General features: G+C 39.4%; 1 protein-coding gene across 22 annotated transcripts in view; it reads right to left on the reverse strand.

Moving 5' to 3' along the window:
• Nucleotides 1-18,176, reverse strand: part of adgrb2 (adhesion G protein-coupled receptor B2) — a 288,153-nt gene that overhangs the window by 20,869 nt on the left and 249,108 nt on the right. For 17 of the 22 annotated variants that reach the window (XR_009061842.1, XR_009061841.1, XM_057827325.1 and 14 more), the window contains 6 exons: nt 17,079-17,171; nt 15,605-15,838; nt 14,408-14,447; nt 14,021-14,035; nt 8,382-8,554; nt 7,279-7,986 (listed from right to left, as the gene is read on the reverse strand). Coding sequence is in view for 20 of the 22 variants with exons in the window: in XM_057827325.1 (XP_057683308.1) it covers nt 7,279-7,986; nt 8,382-8,554; nt 14,021-14,035; nt 14,408-14,447; nt 15,605-15,838; nt 17,079-17,171 (1,263 nt within the window). In the remaining 2 variants the exon portion in view is untranslated. The remainder of the gene's footprint in view (nt 1-7,278; nt 7,987-8,381; nt 8,555-14,020; nt 14,036-14,407; nt 14,448-15,604; nt 15,839-17,078; nt 17,172-18,176) is intronic. The other 5 variants (XM_057827327.1, XM_057827342.1, XM_057827341.1 and 2 more) reach the window with 5 other exon arrangements.

The raw sequence follows: 18,176 nt of genomic DNA on the forward strand, positions 1-18,176 counted from the left end.
CACATTGTTTGATTTTTAAAGTATTTCCAAATTAGAGTGGAAAATAAGTATTTGGTCACCTACAAACAAGTAAGATTTCTGGCTGTCAAAGGAGGTCTAACGAGGCTCCATTCGTTAACTGTATTAATGGCACCTGTTTTAACTCATTATCGGTATAAAAGACACCTGTCCACAAATCAATCAGTCACACTCCAAACTCCACTATGGCCAAGACCAAACAGCTGTCGAGGGACACCAGAGACAAAATTGTAGACCTGCACCAGGCTGGGAAGAGTGAATCTGCAATAGGTAAAATGCCTAGTGTAAAGAAATCAACTGTGGGAGCAATTATTAGAAAAATGGAAGACATACATGACCACTGATAATCTCCCTCGATCTGGGGTTCCATGCAAGATCTCATCCCGTGGCGTCAAAATGATAAGAACGGTGAGCAAAAATCCCAGAACCAAACAGGGGGACCAAGTGAATGACCTACAGAGAGCTGGGACCACAGTAATAAAGGCTACTATCAGTAACACAATGCGCCGCCAGGGACTCAAATCCTGCACTGCCAGACGTGTCCCCCTGCTGAAGAAAGTTCACATCCAGGCCTGTCTGCGGTTCGCTAGAGAGCATTTGGATGATCCAGAAGAGGACTGGGAGAATGTTATGGTCAGATCAAACCAAAATAGAACTTTCTGGTAGAAACATAGGTTCTCGTGTTTGGAGGAGAAATAATATTGAATTGCATCCGAAGAACACCATAGCCACTGTGAAGCATGGGGGTGGAAACATCATGCTTTGGGGCTGTTTTTCTGCAAAGGGAGCAGGACGACTGATCTGTGTAAAGGAAAGAATGAATGGGGCCATGTATCGAGAGATTTTGAGTGAAAATCTCCTTCCATGAGCAAGGGCATTGAAGATGAGACGTGGCTGGGTCTTTCATCTTGACAATGTTCCCAAACACACAGCCAGGGCAACAAAGGAGAGGCTTCGTAAGAAGCATTTCAAGGTCATGGAGTGGCCTAGCCAGTCTCCAGATCTCAACCCCCTAGAAAATCTGTGGGGGAAGTTGAAAGTCTGTGTTGCCCAACGACATCCCAAAAAAAAACACTGCTCTAGAGGAGATCTGCATGGAGGAATGGGCCAAAATACCAGCAACAGTGTGTGAAAAGCTTGTGAAGAGTTAGAGAAAACGTCTGACCTCCGTTATTGCCAACAAAGGGTCCACATAACAAAGTACTGAGATGAACTTTTGGTATTGACCAAATACTTATTTTCCATCATGATTTGCAAATGAATTCTTTAAAAATCAAACAATATGATTTTCTGTTTTTTTTTCCCCCACAGTTGCCACGTTTACATGGAGCCAAATATTCCAATTACAATCAGAATATTTGTTCAAACCGAATAAATGTGTTCCATATAAACACCTCATTCGGAATGAACAGGCCCAAACCGAATGGAATTTCATTCCGATTCTAAGGGGTGGAATATTCCTTTTCCCAAACCGATTAGAAGTAAAATTATATCATGTAAACAGGGAAGCCGAATGGTGTCTGGTTGCGTTCTTTCTGCACATGCTCCGTACTGACGTCACGTTGTGACGTAAGTAACGTCACTTGCAACATGGCTTCCAAGCACAGCGCACCTAATTGGAGTACGGCGGAAAGATTGTATTTAATTCAAACTTTAAAAGAATTGAATATAATTGCTCGCTTTGACGGGCATAAAACGAGGAACAGTGAACTATTTAAAAAAGTTCACGAGAGGTTACACGAAGCCGGAATAGACCGGAGCGTTGACCAGATTAGAAACCGGTGGAAAACCGGCTACTACAAGGCAAAAGAGCAAAACAGCAGAAGCGGATACGACCCCACAAACACAACAAGTGGGTTAAAGTTAAAACAGCAGCACTCCGACGATCGATCTCCATGTTTTGCAACGTGACGCTTTGTTTTGATTAATCTGCGCATGTCAGACGGCAGTTGTCAAACGTCCTTTCGGAATAAAGGCAGTCATATGTAAACGCTGGATCGGAATAGATGATGTGACATGTAAACAGCTGATCTGAAATTTCCATTCGGAATGATTCGAATCGGTATGAATAAAAGTCAGCATGTAAACGTGGCTACTGTCTCTCATGGTTGAGGTTTACCGATGTTGACAATTACACACCTCTCTAATATTTTCAAGTGGGAGAACTTGCACAATTAGTGTTTGACCAAATACTTATTTGCCCCACTGTATTGTAATTCAACAAAATAAGATTAAATATGTAAAATAACACAGAATTAGCAAGCATATTTATACCACAGTTAACAAATTCAACCACATAATTGTTGGCACGAATCAGTCTTTGAGGTATTTCAACAGAACTTGCACGAAAAAGATGTAACAAAAATATGTTTTAATCCACAAATCTCATTTATCCCCCTCCCACTCTCCGAGCCGTTTTAGTCTGCAAATATTGTATGGCAAGCAGCACTCAAGCCGCCAATTTAACGGCTGCAGATGTTTCCAACTCATCTGGCCATGACATGGAGTGGCGGCATGTTCTATCTCCCAGTTGGAGCACGTGCTGTCTGCCAAATTTGCATTTGGCACTGATTGGAGCATCTCCCCACAGCGAGTTAAAAGCTGTGTTTACGCTGCAAAAGGGCAGAGTTGCTGATCGAACGAAAAGGCAGCCAAGTTTTTTCAAAGGTAAAGACATTAACACACTTTGAAGAGTTAATCACATAAAAGTCTCGACTTCTTTTCCTAAGCCTTTGCTTTTGAAAATAATTTAGTAATTGGGTTCACTTAAAAAATATGGCAAACATGCAATGTGAAGCAAATGTGACTTAATCCCACCTTAATTTTCCCACATAGAATTAGACAAATAAAAGTATCAATGTATACTGCTTTCAAAACTGTGAGGTGTTTGGAGACTATTGTTACATTGCATCCATACATAAGAACATGTAATAAACTCAAATTAGATTTTGCTATGTACAAGTGTTCAAAATTTCTGTGAGAAAAAGAAAGCCGGTATCTTACAAATGGGGGTGGAAGGTTGGAATGGGGTGGGAATTGTTTTGTCATGTAAGACTTGTTCAGGTAGGAAGGGAAGATGGATGGGCACATGATCATATGGCCAGGTGAAAAGAGATGCAGTTTTGGTATAAAGAAAATCATCTACCTATTGTCTTGCTAAGCAAGATGAATCAATAACTTTTAAAAAACTCCTATGTATCACCATTAGTATCATGTTTTGTAATCTCAACATAGTCGTTCTCCAAAACATTCAGTAAAGGGTACCAAAAGTATAGATAGCGGAAACACAGACAAGGCTGAAAAAGCAGTTTTTTCTGTTGCACTCATCTTTAAAATAACCTGCTGTATTTTAAGAAAAAAGAACTGTTGTGTTTGATAAAACAATATATCTATGTGCTGACATATATGCAGATTCATGGCGCATTATGCCCCCGAACTATCTTTAATTTGTATGTTTTACCCTGGAGACACCCGTTTACAGACAATGCACAACCGCTTTTTCTTCAAGCCAGCCATAAAAAGGTAAATATTATATTTATTATTCGGAATGTCTATCATATTAAGCGTACAAGCATTAATTGATGTCTAATATTTAGTTTTAAAAAAAAGAAAAAACTAAAAAAATATTCACTTGCATATTTTAAACTTTTAAACAGATTACATCACAATGAAAAAATAGTGTCTGTAAATAGGCCACGGATATCTACCTCATAACTATTGCTTAATTGTATTTTTTTGTTACTGTCGCATTTTCCCTGATATTTTAGATGATAATCAATCCAAACAAAGAAAAAAAGTTTAAAAGGATAAGTATTTGAAAAAGAAAATCTCAACCGCTCCTTGATGTCTGTGACTTCTGGATCGCGACCCTTTTATTACCGTGTTTCACCCATAAAATCCCCACAAAGTCCGGCTGTGGTCATTCACAGCTGTGTCTTGACACTCGGTGATACATGCTACCCAGAGTTTTTGGTTCGAAACAAGGTAAGTGCACAATAATATCTCATTAAAATCATTGTGTCTTTAATTATGGTCTCTCATGCTCTCACCTCGAGTTACCGGAAAGCCACAAAAAGACATACATTGTAGTCGAATGCCAGTGCGGGAATTATGGACACAGTAGGCTAACTGACAAGCATGCTTTCCATTATCTTTTCGACCCTTGTTGCTGTTTGGATTGTTTATTATGGGATGATATTGATGTATTAGATACATTATATGCTTGAATAATAAAGCCTATATATATATATATATATATATTAGCCTTTTTTTGCCAGTTCTGAACGTTTGGTTTCCCTGAGCATTAATGACTTATCCTTATCATCTTCCACCCTAAATGAAGCCTCTTCACTGAGGGAGAAAGTGTCCTTTTCATCATTTTAATCAACCGTATGAGCTAATGTGATCCCTGTGTGTCACTGCTGGTGTAAATGTTTAAAGCAGGGTTTTCTCAGAATCTGACTCACTGACATCCACACACACGCGGCTCACCAAAGAAAACTCACTATTTCAGTAAATTACTACACTTGAAGGATGATATACAGTTCATACACTGCTATATACTGAAAGTGCTCCAAGAAATATATGAACAGCGTGAAGAGTACTTTTAGTCTTCAAAACATTAAGTGCCACTTTCCACATCATACGTAATTTTTATTACAGGCTGAATGCCTGTCAAGTAGCCCTTTAGGTTGTTGTTTTGTTTGTGGACACTAGCTTTAAAGGAAACCACGGATAGAAAGGCATGTAGTTCTTTAAAGATAAATGTTAGTACGAGTTATAATAATTTGATATTAAAACCCCTCTTAAAGTTTTTGTTTTAAAAAAAAATTGTAAAATTTTAAACTAAAACAACGAACTAGTAGCTTGCCATTGTTGATGGGTGTTGACGTCACATGGCCATGCTGCCTCAACTGTCACTCTATGTAAGTGATTTAAATACACCACAAGGTGTCAATGGTGAGTTTTAACTTAGAGATCAAGCCAATGAGTGCGTTTTGTCTCTTGACTGACGCCGTAGTGTTCCTTTTTCTTCCCCAGTGCGAGTCCATTGTGCCTTATGTTCAATTGTATGTTGTGAAGGTAAGACATCGATAATTGCTCCCAGCATCACAGTTTATATATTATGACTAAATACTGCCATCCAGTGTATTTGTCGAGCTCAACGAGTTGCTAAAGTGTTTAAATAGAGTTGGACCAAGGTCAAGTTTTATGCGTATTTTACACATCTATTTTGATTGTGAATTTGTGAATGCCAGTTCTCTTTGCATTGTTGTTAACTGTGTGAGAATAGGGCCTCGATATAGATTGAAACACTTTTCTTGTTGTGGACATTATTTTTTTTTAAAATTTGAATATTATTTTTGTTGTATTTTCACTACATGATACTTATGTTCAATTGTATGCTGTGAAGGAAGAGTTACCGAACCTTAGCCAATAAATAGCGCGGTCCTAGCTACAAATCTAAACGCCTGTGTCCACTCTTTCTCTGCCTTACACCACATCACCATTTTCTTAGATCTGAATATGCAAAATAAGGCGTCATTATAACCTGGTGGGCAGAAAATAATATGAATAGGCAACAATCAAACTAAGTTTAATACATTTATATGCTTTCCGTGTCGCTTATTCACCGGGAAGCAAGCTTCGAGAGCAACATCTGATAAGTCTAATAAATCTGAGAACACCGGCAGGATGATGATTGGTCTGGACAGCGCTTTTACGTGACAACAATGAGGTAAGACATCATTAGAAGCCATTAGACGTCTCAGTAGAGGAAAACTGCATCAATATTTTCATGTGCTGTGATGTACGGGGTATCTGCAAAAAATAATCAAACTGCTGTGTTACACTGTGTACCTTAATCATATGCAACGCACACGACAGCTCTGGATGCTAACCACAACAATGATAATAATATTGGAATAAGTGCGATCACACAATAGTTTAAGATCTGCAAAGAGTTTTTGACATGTTTATGTAGCTAAAGAGTGACACAGTGGAAGACCGGCAGCGTCCCCATTTGACGTCAACGCCCTGCAACGTCAAAAACAATGGCGACCTACTAGTTAAAAATAATTTTACAAACTTTATTAAAATAAATATCAAATTATTATAACTCGTACTAACATTTATCTTTTAAGAACTACATGTTTTTCTATCCGTGGTACCCTTTAAAGTCCTACTCCTCTGTCATTCGATCATCTTGAAACTCCATAGCTATGTAGTATAGCCCAGTATCTATCGATCATCAGGGCCCAATTATTTTTTATTTTTGTTTTATCGAAGCTGATTAATTAATTGCAGAATTGTTTGCTAGTAGAGGGCAGCCTGCTGTAGGCCAATAGAGGGCAGTGAGAAATTTTCCTTGGCGACTCGTGCTTGTTTTAAGAGCGGAACGAGACAAAATTATTGTTCGCAACTCAGGCTTGTTAAACTTAAGGAAAGGCCAAGATACAAAACAAATAAAATACAGCCGGACCACAATAAACAGTTACGGTGCCATTTTTAGACCGTATGGTGAAAGAAAACATGTTGGAGCACTGTTTCTGGCTTCTTAACCCGACAATGACTACATTCAGTGGCTGCGTTATGAGTGCTGATCTCCTGGGAGAGTTGCTGCAATGGACTGGCGACTCTGCGGTACTTGTGCAAGTGGAATTAATGGATTGAATATGCCGAATAAAATGTGAAAAAACAATTTACGTGCAGGAAAGTGCTCCAACACTAATCTAAGATTTAGAAGATCTAAATTAAAAAGTAGTTTGACATATTTTTCTGTGTGAAAACTGAAAAACTGGACAGCATAGAGAGAAGGAGTTTTTCAATGTTTTGAGGATGATGCAGCTGATTAATCTCTTGCTGCGTGGCTTCCGTTCCCAGTGCCCGATTTGTAATTCTTTGTATCGGGGCTGATTACGGACTTACTGTCCCTTGTAGGTTTCCAGTTAGCCAGTCGAGGGCATAACTGCTCAGCCTTCAGCCTGTAAGTGTGCTGGGGCACTTACTTACCTTCACCTAGAGTGTGTGTTCTTACCTTGTTTAGTTGTTACTTTTTTTTAACAATCATAAAAAAAGTCTTCACATTTTGTGATGGTATTTCCCCCCTTTCTTTTTTTTCACTGTATCTTATCCTTTCAGCACTGTCATTGGACCTACATCTAAAACGTCTTAACCTCAAATTACAAGCAACGTCATTAACTCAACATGGTAAAGATGATACAGCTCTTAAGCTTTTTTTCACCTTAAGTTTTTACCCACCTCTAAGGATCCTGCTGAGAGATTAGCATTGGCATTGTTGCTGCCAAGGTTGCGTGGCAGGGTTCTGGTTCTCTCCACTGTACTTCCCCCTGTCAGAATTTGTCTGACTGATGGCCTCTGGCCTGGCTTCAGCTGGAGTGAATGCCCATGGGGATGCATGTGACCCCCGTGAGAGCGTACTAGACCACCCGGAGCCATCACGTGACTGTGTCCATGGGGCAACGTTTTGATTGTCCCGTAGGAACGGTTCATGTTCATGTTGATGTTCATGTCACCCACACTGGATGGCATAAAATCCGCTGGATAGGCCTCGCTTTCGGCAGGATGAAGGGTCAAGGGAGATGGGGGAGGAGGGAAAGGGGGATCCTCCACAGTGATGTTAAGAGGCTTGTCTTCACTTCCCAGTCCCAGACCTCCTCCTTGAGAGGATGGTGTTGGCGGTTTAATGCTCACTGTCCGTCGAGGTAAGACCATATAGTCCCCCTCTCCTCCACTGCCTCCTCCACCACCACTCCCTCCGCTCTCTGCACTTCCATCCTGGGAATTGTTGGACGACCCAGGCGGTCTAGCCCATCCTAGACCACTCTCAGTGCACAAATAAATTGGAGCGCCGCAGCGCTGCTGCGCCTGTTGTCTCTGCTGATCAATGTTCATCTCCTTCTTCAGTGGTGTCTCGCTCAGCTCATTGAGCCCTCCAAGTGGTGGAACCTTGCAGAAGTACAAATTAGATAAATATCCTTTTAAACGCAAGGCACACTATTTTCTAGAGTTCACATTTTATCTGGTATTGATGCTGCCTGGCTTCGAAAAGGGAGAGACAAAGTTTCCCTTTCATATTTAAATTGATTTGAATCATAGTCTTTACATCCTCACTAGGTATCTTCTTAAGTTATTTTAGCATTTCTGAAACTTATCTGATGGCATACTTTCACACTTCAAGACTAAAAAAATAATAGATATTTCTTGTGAAAAGTCAAGCTTTCAGAAGACATTCTTTACAGTATTCCCAAAGGATAGAAGACAATTGTCAAATATTTCCATAAACCAACTTTAATGCGTAGTTTCAGGAGAACACTGATATTTTGAATACATGACTCCCATACCTGCACAATAAGGTTCGGAGGGGGAATATTCCCAGGAAGGGAGCTGAAGTTGACCCCGACCCCACCGTCCTGATGGGCAGCAAGTTTGGGGTCATCGTCATCATCCAGGGATATCCGGGACAAGGTGCCAGTGATGGTGGCGGGGTTGCAAGTATTCACCTCCTTGAAAATGACTGAAGGGACATGAGGTACAAATGGTTCCCATTGGGAGAGCAAGGGGGCAAAGGGTGGTGGAGAAGTGGGATGAAGTATTAGGTTGTCATAAAAAGAGGAGCGAGTGTAAAACGAACAGGCCATGGGCAAGGAGAATGTAAGGAAATGGAATGAAACCATCGTACAATTTAGCATAGAACAGTAAGGTAAGATGCACATGAAGAGAAGATTGCAGCTTTGAGTTAGGATATACTATTTTTTGTCATCATAACAGTGTGAATCACAGCGATATTATACTTCCTGTGTGTGTTGGCTCTTAACAATTATTATGTTTTGAGCTGTTTTTTATTTTTTAACTAGATATTTTTTTCCAGCTCAAAATTGGCTGAAGAGCAAGGAATTTTAATATCTCGGGGAATGATCATCAGTGCAAAATGCTTTTCCCTAAAATAAAATGGAGCCAAATTCTCCTATTATCCTCTAGTCTCTGATCACACTGACATACTGTATCTGCAGGCACCTACTGATGGTGCAATTTTATTTGCCTGTTTACTGCAGTGCTGTAAACTGAACAAAACATCCTCTATTAAGTAGTTGGGTTAAGTTGTCATGCATATCACTGAGGAAAAAGAGGAGAAGCATGTTTTAGACCCTTTGAAGGTATGACATGCTGTCAGGAAAAAAACGTAGGCTAGGGCCACACATACACAGGTATTTAAAACAAATACAGGGTTTTCTGTTTTAAAAAAAAAAAACAAAAAAAAAACAGTGCCATTCGAAAAATTTAATGAGTACATATAGGGATGGGAATTGATAGGATTTTTACGATTCCGATTCCATTATCGATATTGCTTCACGATTCGATTCTTCATCGATTCTCTTATCGATTCTAATTTGGGGAAAAAGAAGAACAAACATTTTGATTGGCATCGAGTTTGTTTAATCAGAAGTCACAACCTTACTCATAATAACATAACTCACGAGATCAAAGGAGGCCCAAAGCCTCAATGTTAACTGTGGCAATAAGTGGCAAATACACAAGAATGTGTAACATTTTACTGAAACGTTTATCTAATAGAAATAAAAAATATTGGTATATATTGGAAGATAGGTTGTTGTTCTGCCTTTGGCAATATGTGTTAAAGAATGGGTCCCCAAACTTTTTCCTGTGAGGGCCACATAACTTTTCCCTTCTCTGATGAGGGGCCGGGGTCAGTTTGTAACAGAAAAAGTGTGACGATTGCAAAAGTGCATAAATGTAAAAAAAAATATTGTTTTTCAGAAAGCCACAATCAAATAACCCTTTCTGGATTCTTCACGGAATGAAAGTAAATTTTTAAAAAAAATAATAATATGATAATAATAATAATAATTAATAATAAAAACACTATTAATTAAATAGATAATAACCAAATAACCCTCTCTGAATTCTTCAAGGAAAAGGCCAGGAAATAAATAACACGATTGAGAAAAAAAAAAAAAAAAATCAAAATGGCCGGACCAAATGTGGAGGTATTTGGGCCGCGGGCCGCAGTTTGGGGACTACTGGGTTAACGTGTATTATTTACCATTACATTGAAATGCATGCCTTTTAGTTTTTGTGGCGCTTACACGCTCAAGTGGGGGCGCCCTTGTGCTTCCTCACGCGAAGAAGAACGCGCTCACGTGAAGAAGAGCGCGCTTACACCCGAAGAAGAAATGCCGCATCCAAGCGAGTGAGCGAGTTAGTGAGAGAGGGAAACACTTCTACGAGCCTATGTTCTTTGTTAATGTTAATATCTACAGAGCCAACGCCTGTATGTATCATCTTTTGTGTTGTTGTTGTGTTTCCACTCGCGATTGGACACTTAAATCCAGTTGTATAGTGGTTTGAACGATGTGCTAATGCTAGCGAACGAATGCTAACCATTTGTTATTACTGTTATTAGCAGCTAATCATCGCTGATTTACGTTGATGCAAACCTGTTTGTTATTGGGGACGAAATTGATTTGTTTCATTTCTATTCTTAGTTTCACTCTTCAAGTGATGGTTGAATAAAGTCACCAAATTACACCAACGTCTTCTGCATCGTCATTTGGGAGTTTAGCTAGCTGTATAGCCAGGACTGAGCCTTATCCTCTCTGTGAGGACAGCGCAGTTGTATTCCATCCCGATGCAGTTATCTCCACCTTGCAATGACTGCAAGTCGCTTTGTTGTAATTTTTCCTCGTGAAGTGAAGACACACTTTCGAGCGTTTGAACCTTCGTGCTGTCATTGTTATGTTTATGGCTGCAATGCTTGTGCTTACCCGTCGTAACCTTTCATTTTCACACTCTTTCCTGGTGAAGTGTAGTCAAACTTTGAAGCGAGTGGTTCTGGGCGCCATATTAGTTTGATGTGTCTGGACAACAAGACACGTCACGACGCAATACACGTCTTTAGGAATCGTTAAAGGGATCGTTCAGGCTTTTTCATTGTGATGTCGAGGCCTCGAAACACTCGGAACCGGTTCCGAATTGGAATCGGAGTTCGATTCCCATCCCTAACTACATATATCTGAAGATTGTCAACACATTGACAATAGCGTACCGCACGAATGCTATTTTTAGACCGCACAGCTGCGTGACGTCACCATCGTAAACCGGAAGGGGGTCAACGTAGAAGCACGCTCGCATACAACCAATACTGCTTGTTTTCTGCCGGTAATCTTTCAAAAATATAACATGCAGAGTAAACACTGCTGCTATGGAGCTTTGAGAAATGACTAGACATTATGACCATCCACATATGAAGGATGTTCGCTTCATACGTTTCCTGAAGCCAGAAACTCAGAGGGAAAAAAATGTGAACAATAGATCAACTTGAGCGGACGTCCAAAATACCAGTTTAACGCCAGCTAGGTGAAGCCATTCACCTTGATATGCAGTAAACATTTTGTTGGGGGCCATGGTCCTACAGATCAACAATCCTGCCCCATAGAGGTAAGTCATTTTGATATTTTTAACGTATTTTTTAGCGTGGCATTTTGCCATGCTGCTTCTGTCTGACAATGAATGACCTGAAAAAAATCTTAAAATTTTATTTATACTGCATATCACAGCAGTCATGTTGGCCTATTTTTCTAAAATACGGATATTTAAAGGGTACCACGGATAGAAAAACATGTAGTTCTTAAAAGATAAATGTTAGTGCAAGTTATAATAATTTTATATTAAAACCTCTTAATGTTTTTGTTTTAATAACATTTGTAAAATTTTAAATATAAAAATAAACTAATCTAACTGCTGGTTCATTGTACCTTACGTTCCTTTGAGTGTGGTCTTCACAATGTACAAGACTGATAATGGCTCTCAGCATCATATTTTGTATATTGCGACTAAATATGGCCATCCGTATTTGTTGAGCTAAACAAGTTGCTAAAATGTTTAGTCTGAGTAAGTTTTATGTGTTTTTTGCATATCTTGATTGTGAATGCCAGTTCTCTTTGCATTGTTGTTTAACCCTGTGAGAATACGGCCTCATTAATACCAATTGAAGCATTCTTCTTTTTGTAAACATTTTTTGAGAGATATGCATATTATTTTAGTTGTATTTTCATTATAATATACTTGTGTTTGCTGTGAAGGATTTGCCAAAGCTTATGCCAAAAAACTGTGCAGTCCTATGAATGCCTGTGTCCACTCGCCTTTGTCTGCCTCTTGGATCTCAATGTGCAAAATAAGACATTACATCTGTTGGGCATTAATACATTTATTTCGTTCTATGTGTTGCTTTTTCACTGGGGACTAACCGGCAGGATGGTCAACAATCTGGACACCTGCTTTTACGTGACAAAAATAAGGTAAGATGTCATTAGACGCCATTAGACGTCTCGGTAGAGGCAAACGTCTTCTTGTGTTGTGATGCACGGCCCCGGGCAATCAGCAAAAATAATCAAAACTGCTGTGTTTCACTGTATACCATAAACATATGTAAAGCACACGGCAGCTCTGGATGCTAACTATAGCCATAATAATAATGGAATAAATTGGATCACACAATAGTTTAACGTGAAAATCTGCAAACCGTTTTTGACATCAAACACTCTCCTGCTCTCGTCACTAGAGCAGGGGAGTGCTGTCACTTGTGAACTTGACACATAAACGCTACTCGACTCATCCCTTTTGCTGTCCTTCACATTAATGATGTTCCATTCAGGTTCAAATTGGAAGGGCAGAACCGAAGACATGTTAATGTAGTTAAAGAGTGAAACAGTGGAAGACCGGCAGCGTGTCCATATGACATCCCCGCCTTGCTACGTCAACAACAATGGCGACCTTCTCTTTGAAATAGTTTTACAGAGTTTATTAAAACGGAAACATTTAGAGGGGTTTTAATATCAAATTATTATAACTTGTACTAACATTTATCTTTTAAGAACTACATGTCTGTTGTACCCTTTAAATAAATTAGCCATGTTTGGCCTTGGTCTTTTTGTAGTAACCCTGTTTTAGAGCCTACAAGTAGGCTCTAGATTTAACAGCTTTACCTTTTCTGTTTTAAAGAAACAACCTTAGTAAGGGGGAAATGTAAATAAATTAATATAATTAAGATTTGTTATTAATGAAAGAATTTAAAGTGTTCGTTGGCTTTCACTTGGTGGCATTCGCGATAGCTACACAAAAATAGCAATATAAATTTCCCCCCAGAACGGTCAGAGATGTAAGGCAACCAGAGGATAAAATATATAGGAAAGACGGGGCATATGGTGGTAAAAGATAGCTTGTTGAAACAGGAGAATGTCATAGTCAGTGTCGTAAGGCAATGCACACAAGAAAAAGGTGTCGCTAAAAAAGCTACCTCTGGATCAGGTCGGCTCTTTTTCAGCCCTCGACACTCAAGCCAAGTCTTTCACTGAACATTTATATGTTCCTCCACATCTTTACCAGTGAATTTGGCACCAGCGACATCATTTTCGAACATAATTGGTAGGTCTAGCTCAGTAAACATCTCGTCTGTACACTATTGACATGCAAATGGCATGAGGGACAAACGCGAGTTTGACCCGCCCTAGCAACAGTTGCTAACGTCATGAACATTAATGAGCAAAGGTGATGTTTTACGTGCGGTACGCTATTGAAAGAAAAATACTCCTGAATTCTTTAGTATAGAATACATATTTTGTTTTACCTGTGTTTGTGTGGCTATCACCGATCTTCAAATTGTATCAATCCTTACTTAAAAAGACAAGAGAACACATGCTGGACACCATGCTCAATAAATGCCTGGACCCAAACTCTTAACAGGAAGTCTGAAGGATATATGTACAGTACTAAAAATGCCTTAAATTTAATTGGGATACTAAAAGTGGATCCTAATAATCAAAGTCCTGTCCATGCAAACCAACAAATATAGACTAAAATCTAGCTTTGAAAGGAAGAGTGGAGGCCCTAAGAATGGCTTCAAGACGTTAATCAAAGAATTAGGTTGGGGACCAGGCAGGGTTAGTTGAGGTGGGAAACTTACATGGGTGTCCTCTCTCTGCAAGGGTTTAGGAGGAGGGAAAAGTGACTCCGTGTTAATGTTTCCAATGTACAGCAGTATACATCCGAAAACATCCACCCAGGAACACATACACACACAAACACTAACGCAATCATGACCAGTGTGAACCAACCAGCCCTGAATACAGAGGAGTGTTATCTTCAAACTCACGCTTTCTGAATACACACTGGGAAGAATGAGTGTGATTGATAAGCGACAGTAATTTGTTCAAAGTAGTTGCAGCACATAGTCCGTCATTTCATCATTTAGTATGGCATAACGAAATCGGGTACAGCTCGACACTTGCTTGTCTGCAATACTAATTTTGTTGAATAAAAGCGACATGACGAGAAAACAAAAAACACTCACCTGTTTGGCATGCCAAGTCCACGTCCTTCTCAAAATCGGTCTGAGAAATGGAGGCCAGGTAAGTAGAGAAAGGAAAAACAGTGACTAGATGTAGTATACATAGTAATATGAGGAGCAACTCAACACAGATGAGTGATGACGATCCAAGTTGTCCCCGCCATTTACTGATTTTACAGGAATTTTTTTTGTAATGTTGACTCACTCAGCCCATTAGTAGGGCTTACCTTAAGAAATATTATTTGCTTTTTTGTTATAGGATAACATTGTTTTACATTGTTTTTGCAATGCCAATAACATTCACATGGTACGGCTTTTATCAGTACCATTCATATTGGCCGGGTTACTTACTCGAAGTTCATTCAGGTATAAAAGTTCAAATACTGCATATACAGTTACAACACATGTAGAGTAAATCAACTATCACTAAACAGTTAAAAACAACAATACAAAAAATAAAAAAAAATCAAGGAAACATTCACTGTCAATAAAAGATGTACTTTATGTGGCATGTACGCTTGTTTTCAACCATTCATTTCTATTCATTCTACACAACACAGCTTGCCCTACTAAGACAAAAAGAAAGGTGCAATGTGTCTTTGAAGCATATAATGCTTTGGCATGTTGCAAATTTGTGTTTTTTAGCCTTCTGGCTTATTGCGATGAGAAATGCTGATGACACTCTCACATCCTGTCCACCAAATTGAGGATACCATCTGTAGCCAGTTTGGTTAATACAGCACAGACAGGGTAGACAGGGAAATGAGTTGTACTCCACCTCAACTTAAAAGCATTTTTTTTGGGGTGGGTGGGGTGGGTTGGGGGGGTACCAAATAAGTATACACATTGCAAATATTATCCAATTATTTAATTGACAGTGTAATTTGCAGTGGTCTAATGTTGACCTGCATCTTATAGTGTCGCTATAACATCACCCCTGCTTTAAAACAAAGTTCTTCAGTGAGATACTACTTTTACACCCTACTATTTCTAGCAAAAAAATGCAAAGTTAAAGAATTAGCCATGTGATCTTGTAAGATCTTGTAATCACTATTATCATCTATTTAAATAAAAAATAAATAAATATTTTCTTGTATATTAAAATGAAATGTTGCGGTTTTCATCAACACTATTTTAACAGATTGCACCTTTCCTCTTCTACCTAATTCACTTACTACACGGTATCTGCTAGTGACATACTGTTTGGCTGTGGTTGAGATTGTGGGCATTGTTTGGGACAGGGCTTTGCTCATGCAGATAGTTGAGAATGTGGCTGTGGTCAAGCCCGCGGTCATTGCGGGGTAGACTGTGGCAACAGGACTGCTGCTGGCACGCCGGCGGGAACAACTGTGGGTGGCACCCAGTTGTGCATGGGCCTGTGCCGTAATGCAGGGAGCCACACTGCTGCCCACAATAGGCCTCATTTGGACCCTTCTGATGGTTCATGAGATCACAAAGTTGATAGAAGTGTTGATGAAAACAAATTTGTAGAGCTTTAAAAATGATCAATTATTTAAAAAATGTTTCAAAAGAATACATTTTACTCAACTTTAACAAGATCGCAAAGGGGAAAATGTGCCTGTAAATTTCAAGGGATTACCATTGTAATGAGATTCCCTGTGAATGTTGTAGGAAGCTTCTGTTTAATGATGAAGCTAATATATAGTAACTGCTGGTAGCTTTGCCGAAATGTTCTTTATGACACAGTATTTTCTTTAAGCACAGATTAAGCAAAGGAAACTGGGGGAATTAAGGCCATTTAGTTGGCACTGTAACAAGTCCACATTAGGATAGATGTGTATGATAAAACACATTTGTCACAAAATTAAATTAGCACCATTTTTCCAAAAATGCTCCACTAGGTTATGGAAACTAAGGAGAATAAATGTGATTAAAGAGATTCTTCCTCACCGCAGAGTGAGGACTGCAAGGTTTAACCTCAGAGGGGGATTCAGAAACTCATGATCATTACTGCAAACGGAATTGAGGGAGAAATGAAGGGCCAGGGGAATGATAGTATTGCGCGAACCCACGTGGCATCATTTTGACCCTTATGTAATTGGCCAAGTAGCGCATGTGATTTGTTACACAATAAGTATAATAATTTACAAAAAAAAAAAAAAAAAATCTCTGTCACTCTCTCCCCCTCTCCACACGCATTCAGTGATCAACAGCATATACGACTAAGTTATACGGTACAATACAGTATATAAACTAATTGATATGAACCGTGAACATCAATCACTAATTGTCATTAAAATATGACAATAAACCATAAATTCCTTAACTACGTCTGTTGAAATGATAATACATAATGAGTTCCTGCCGAATTACACATAATAAAACTTGTTAACAGAAACGAGCCAAATTAAAAGGGAATTATAACTGCAATTTAGTTAGACGGAAGACTATTTTGGGGGCATTTTCTGTTAAAATATAAAATTAGCCTTGAACCATAACTGGGTTAGTAGCGACTTTTTTGTGGGGTGAGGCTTGGCAGCCATTGTGGCAGACTGCAATTGCTGCGAGTAAACGTGCAGGGTCCTGTTGCTGGAAATAGGAAAGTTATTTTGATAAAGTAAAGTGTTGCCCGATTTCCTCTCAAAGTATCATGTGAACTCTAACAGCAGAATAGAAGTTAATCATAGATGGGATGAAATGGATTGGTATTCACCATGATCTGCACCTGTCCATTCTTGCAAGAGTCTGGGGAGTTCTCGCTGTCATCTTTACATCCCCCCATCCGACAGCGCATCGCATCCTGAACCTGAAGTGAATGGTGATTTTGTAGAGTAGAAAGGGCGAGATGAAATATAGAAAAGAAGGAAAGGAGGTTTTGTGAATGTTAGGATAGGAGCAGAACTGTAAATGTTTGAAAAGGGCATTGCAATTTTAAAGTTTAAAACGATTTAAAGTTATCAATCCGTTCGTGATTACTGATTTTTTAACTTTACATGTGAATTCCATCATTGAAATTACTAAAACACCTGTGAAATGGTAAAAACACACGTAAGTATGAGAAATCTACGGTGGTCCAGAAGTGCAAATAAAATATTCCTGTGTTGCAATGGTGTGTCAGTGCGACTTTCCTATGGTGCATTCAATGTGCCCATGCGACGCTCCCATTGGTTCTAAATAGTTGTTGATTGCATGAATGAGTGAGTGCGGTGTAAATAAAGTTTCTGTGAATTGTGAGCTTGACTCCTGTGTTCAGTTCAGGGAAGCATATTCCCGCTGTTAATCAAACAATCGTGGTGTCAATTAACACACAAATCTTTGTGCTTGCGAATCCAACCAATGGGAGCGTGGCGTTGGCACATCGAAAGCACCAATAGGAAAGTCGCGCTGGCACACCTTCGAGCCTTCGAACCCTGTGTCCACTTATGAAAGGACGTTTTTGTGAAGTGTGTGCCGACTGCCGAGGCTCACTACATTTAGGAGAGGTTCTGAAAAGTATGACATCTGAAGCCTCGCTGCCCAGCTGTACCACGTGATTGCTTCAGGGAGTGCTTTAGATTTTGCTGTGCGGTTAGACAGCTCTCTAGACTATATGAACACCTCCAGCTACATGGTGGTGTATGTGTTGTGATTTGGCATTTTGTTTTTTAATTTGATTTTTTGGTTATGTGATTTGGTGTTTTGTCATAAACTTCAAAATTATATTGATGGGTCACATCCGTCAGACACTGCGCCATGCCTTCAAGTAGCAGGCCTGCCCACACCAAGCATCAAGAGGAGTTATTGTCAAACACACGCACGCAGCGATCCAACG

This window comes from Corythoichthys intestinalis, chromosome 22 (genome assembly GCF_030265065.1).
Source record: "Corythoichthys intestinalis isolate RoL2023-P3 chromosome 22, ASM3026506v1, whole genome shotgun sequence".
Lineage (NCBI taxonomy): Eukaryota > Metazoa > Chordata > Actinopteri > Syngnathiformes > Syngnathidae > Corythoichthys > Corythoichthys intestinalis.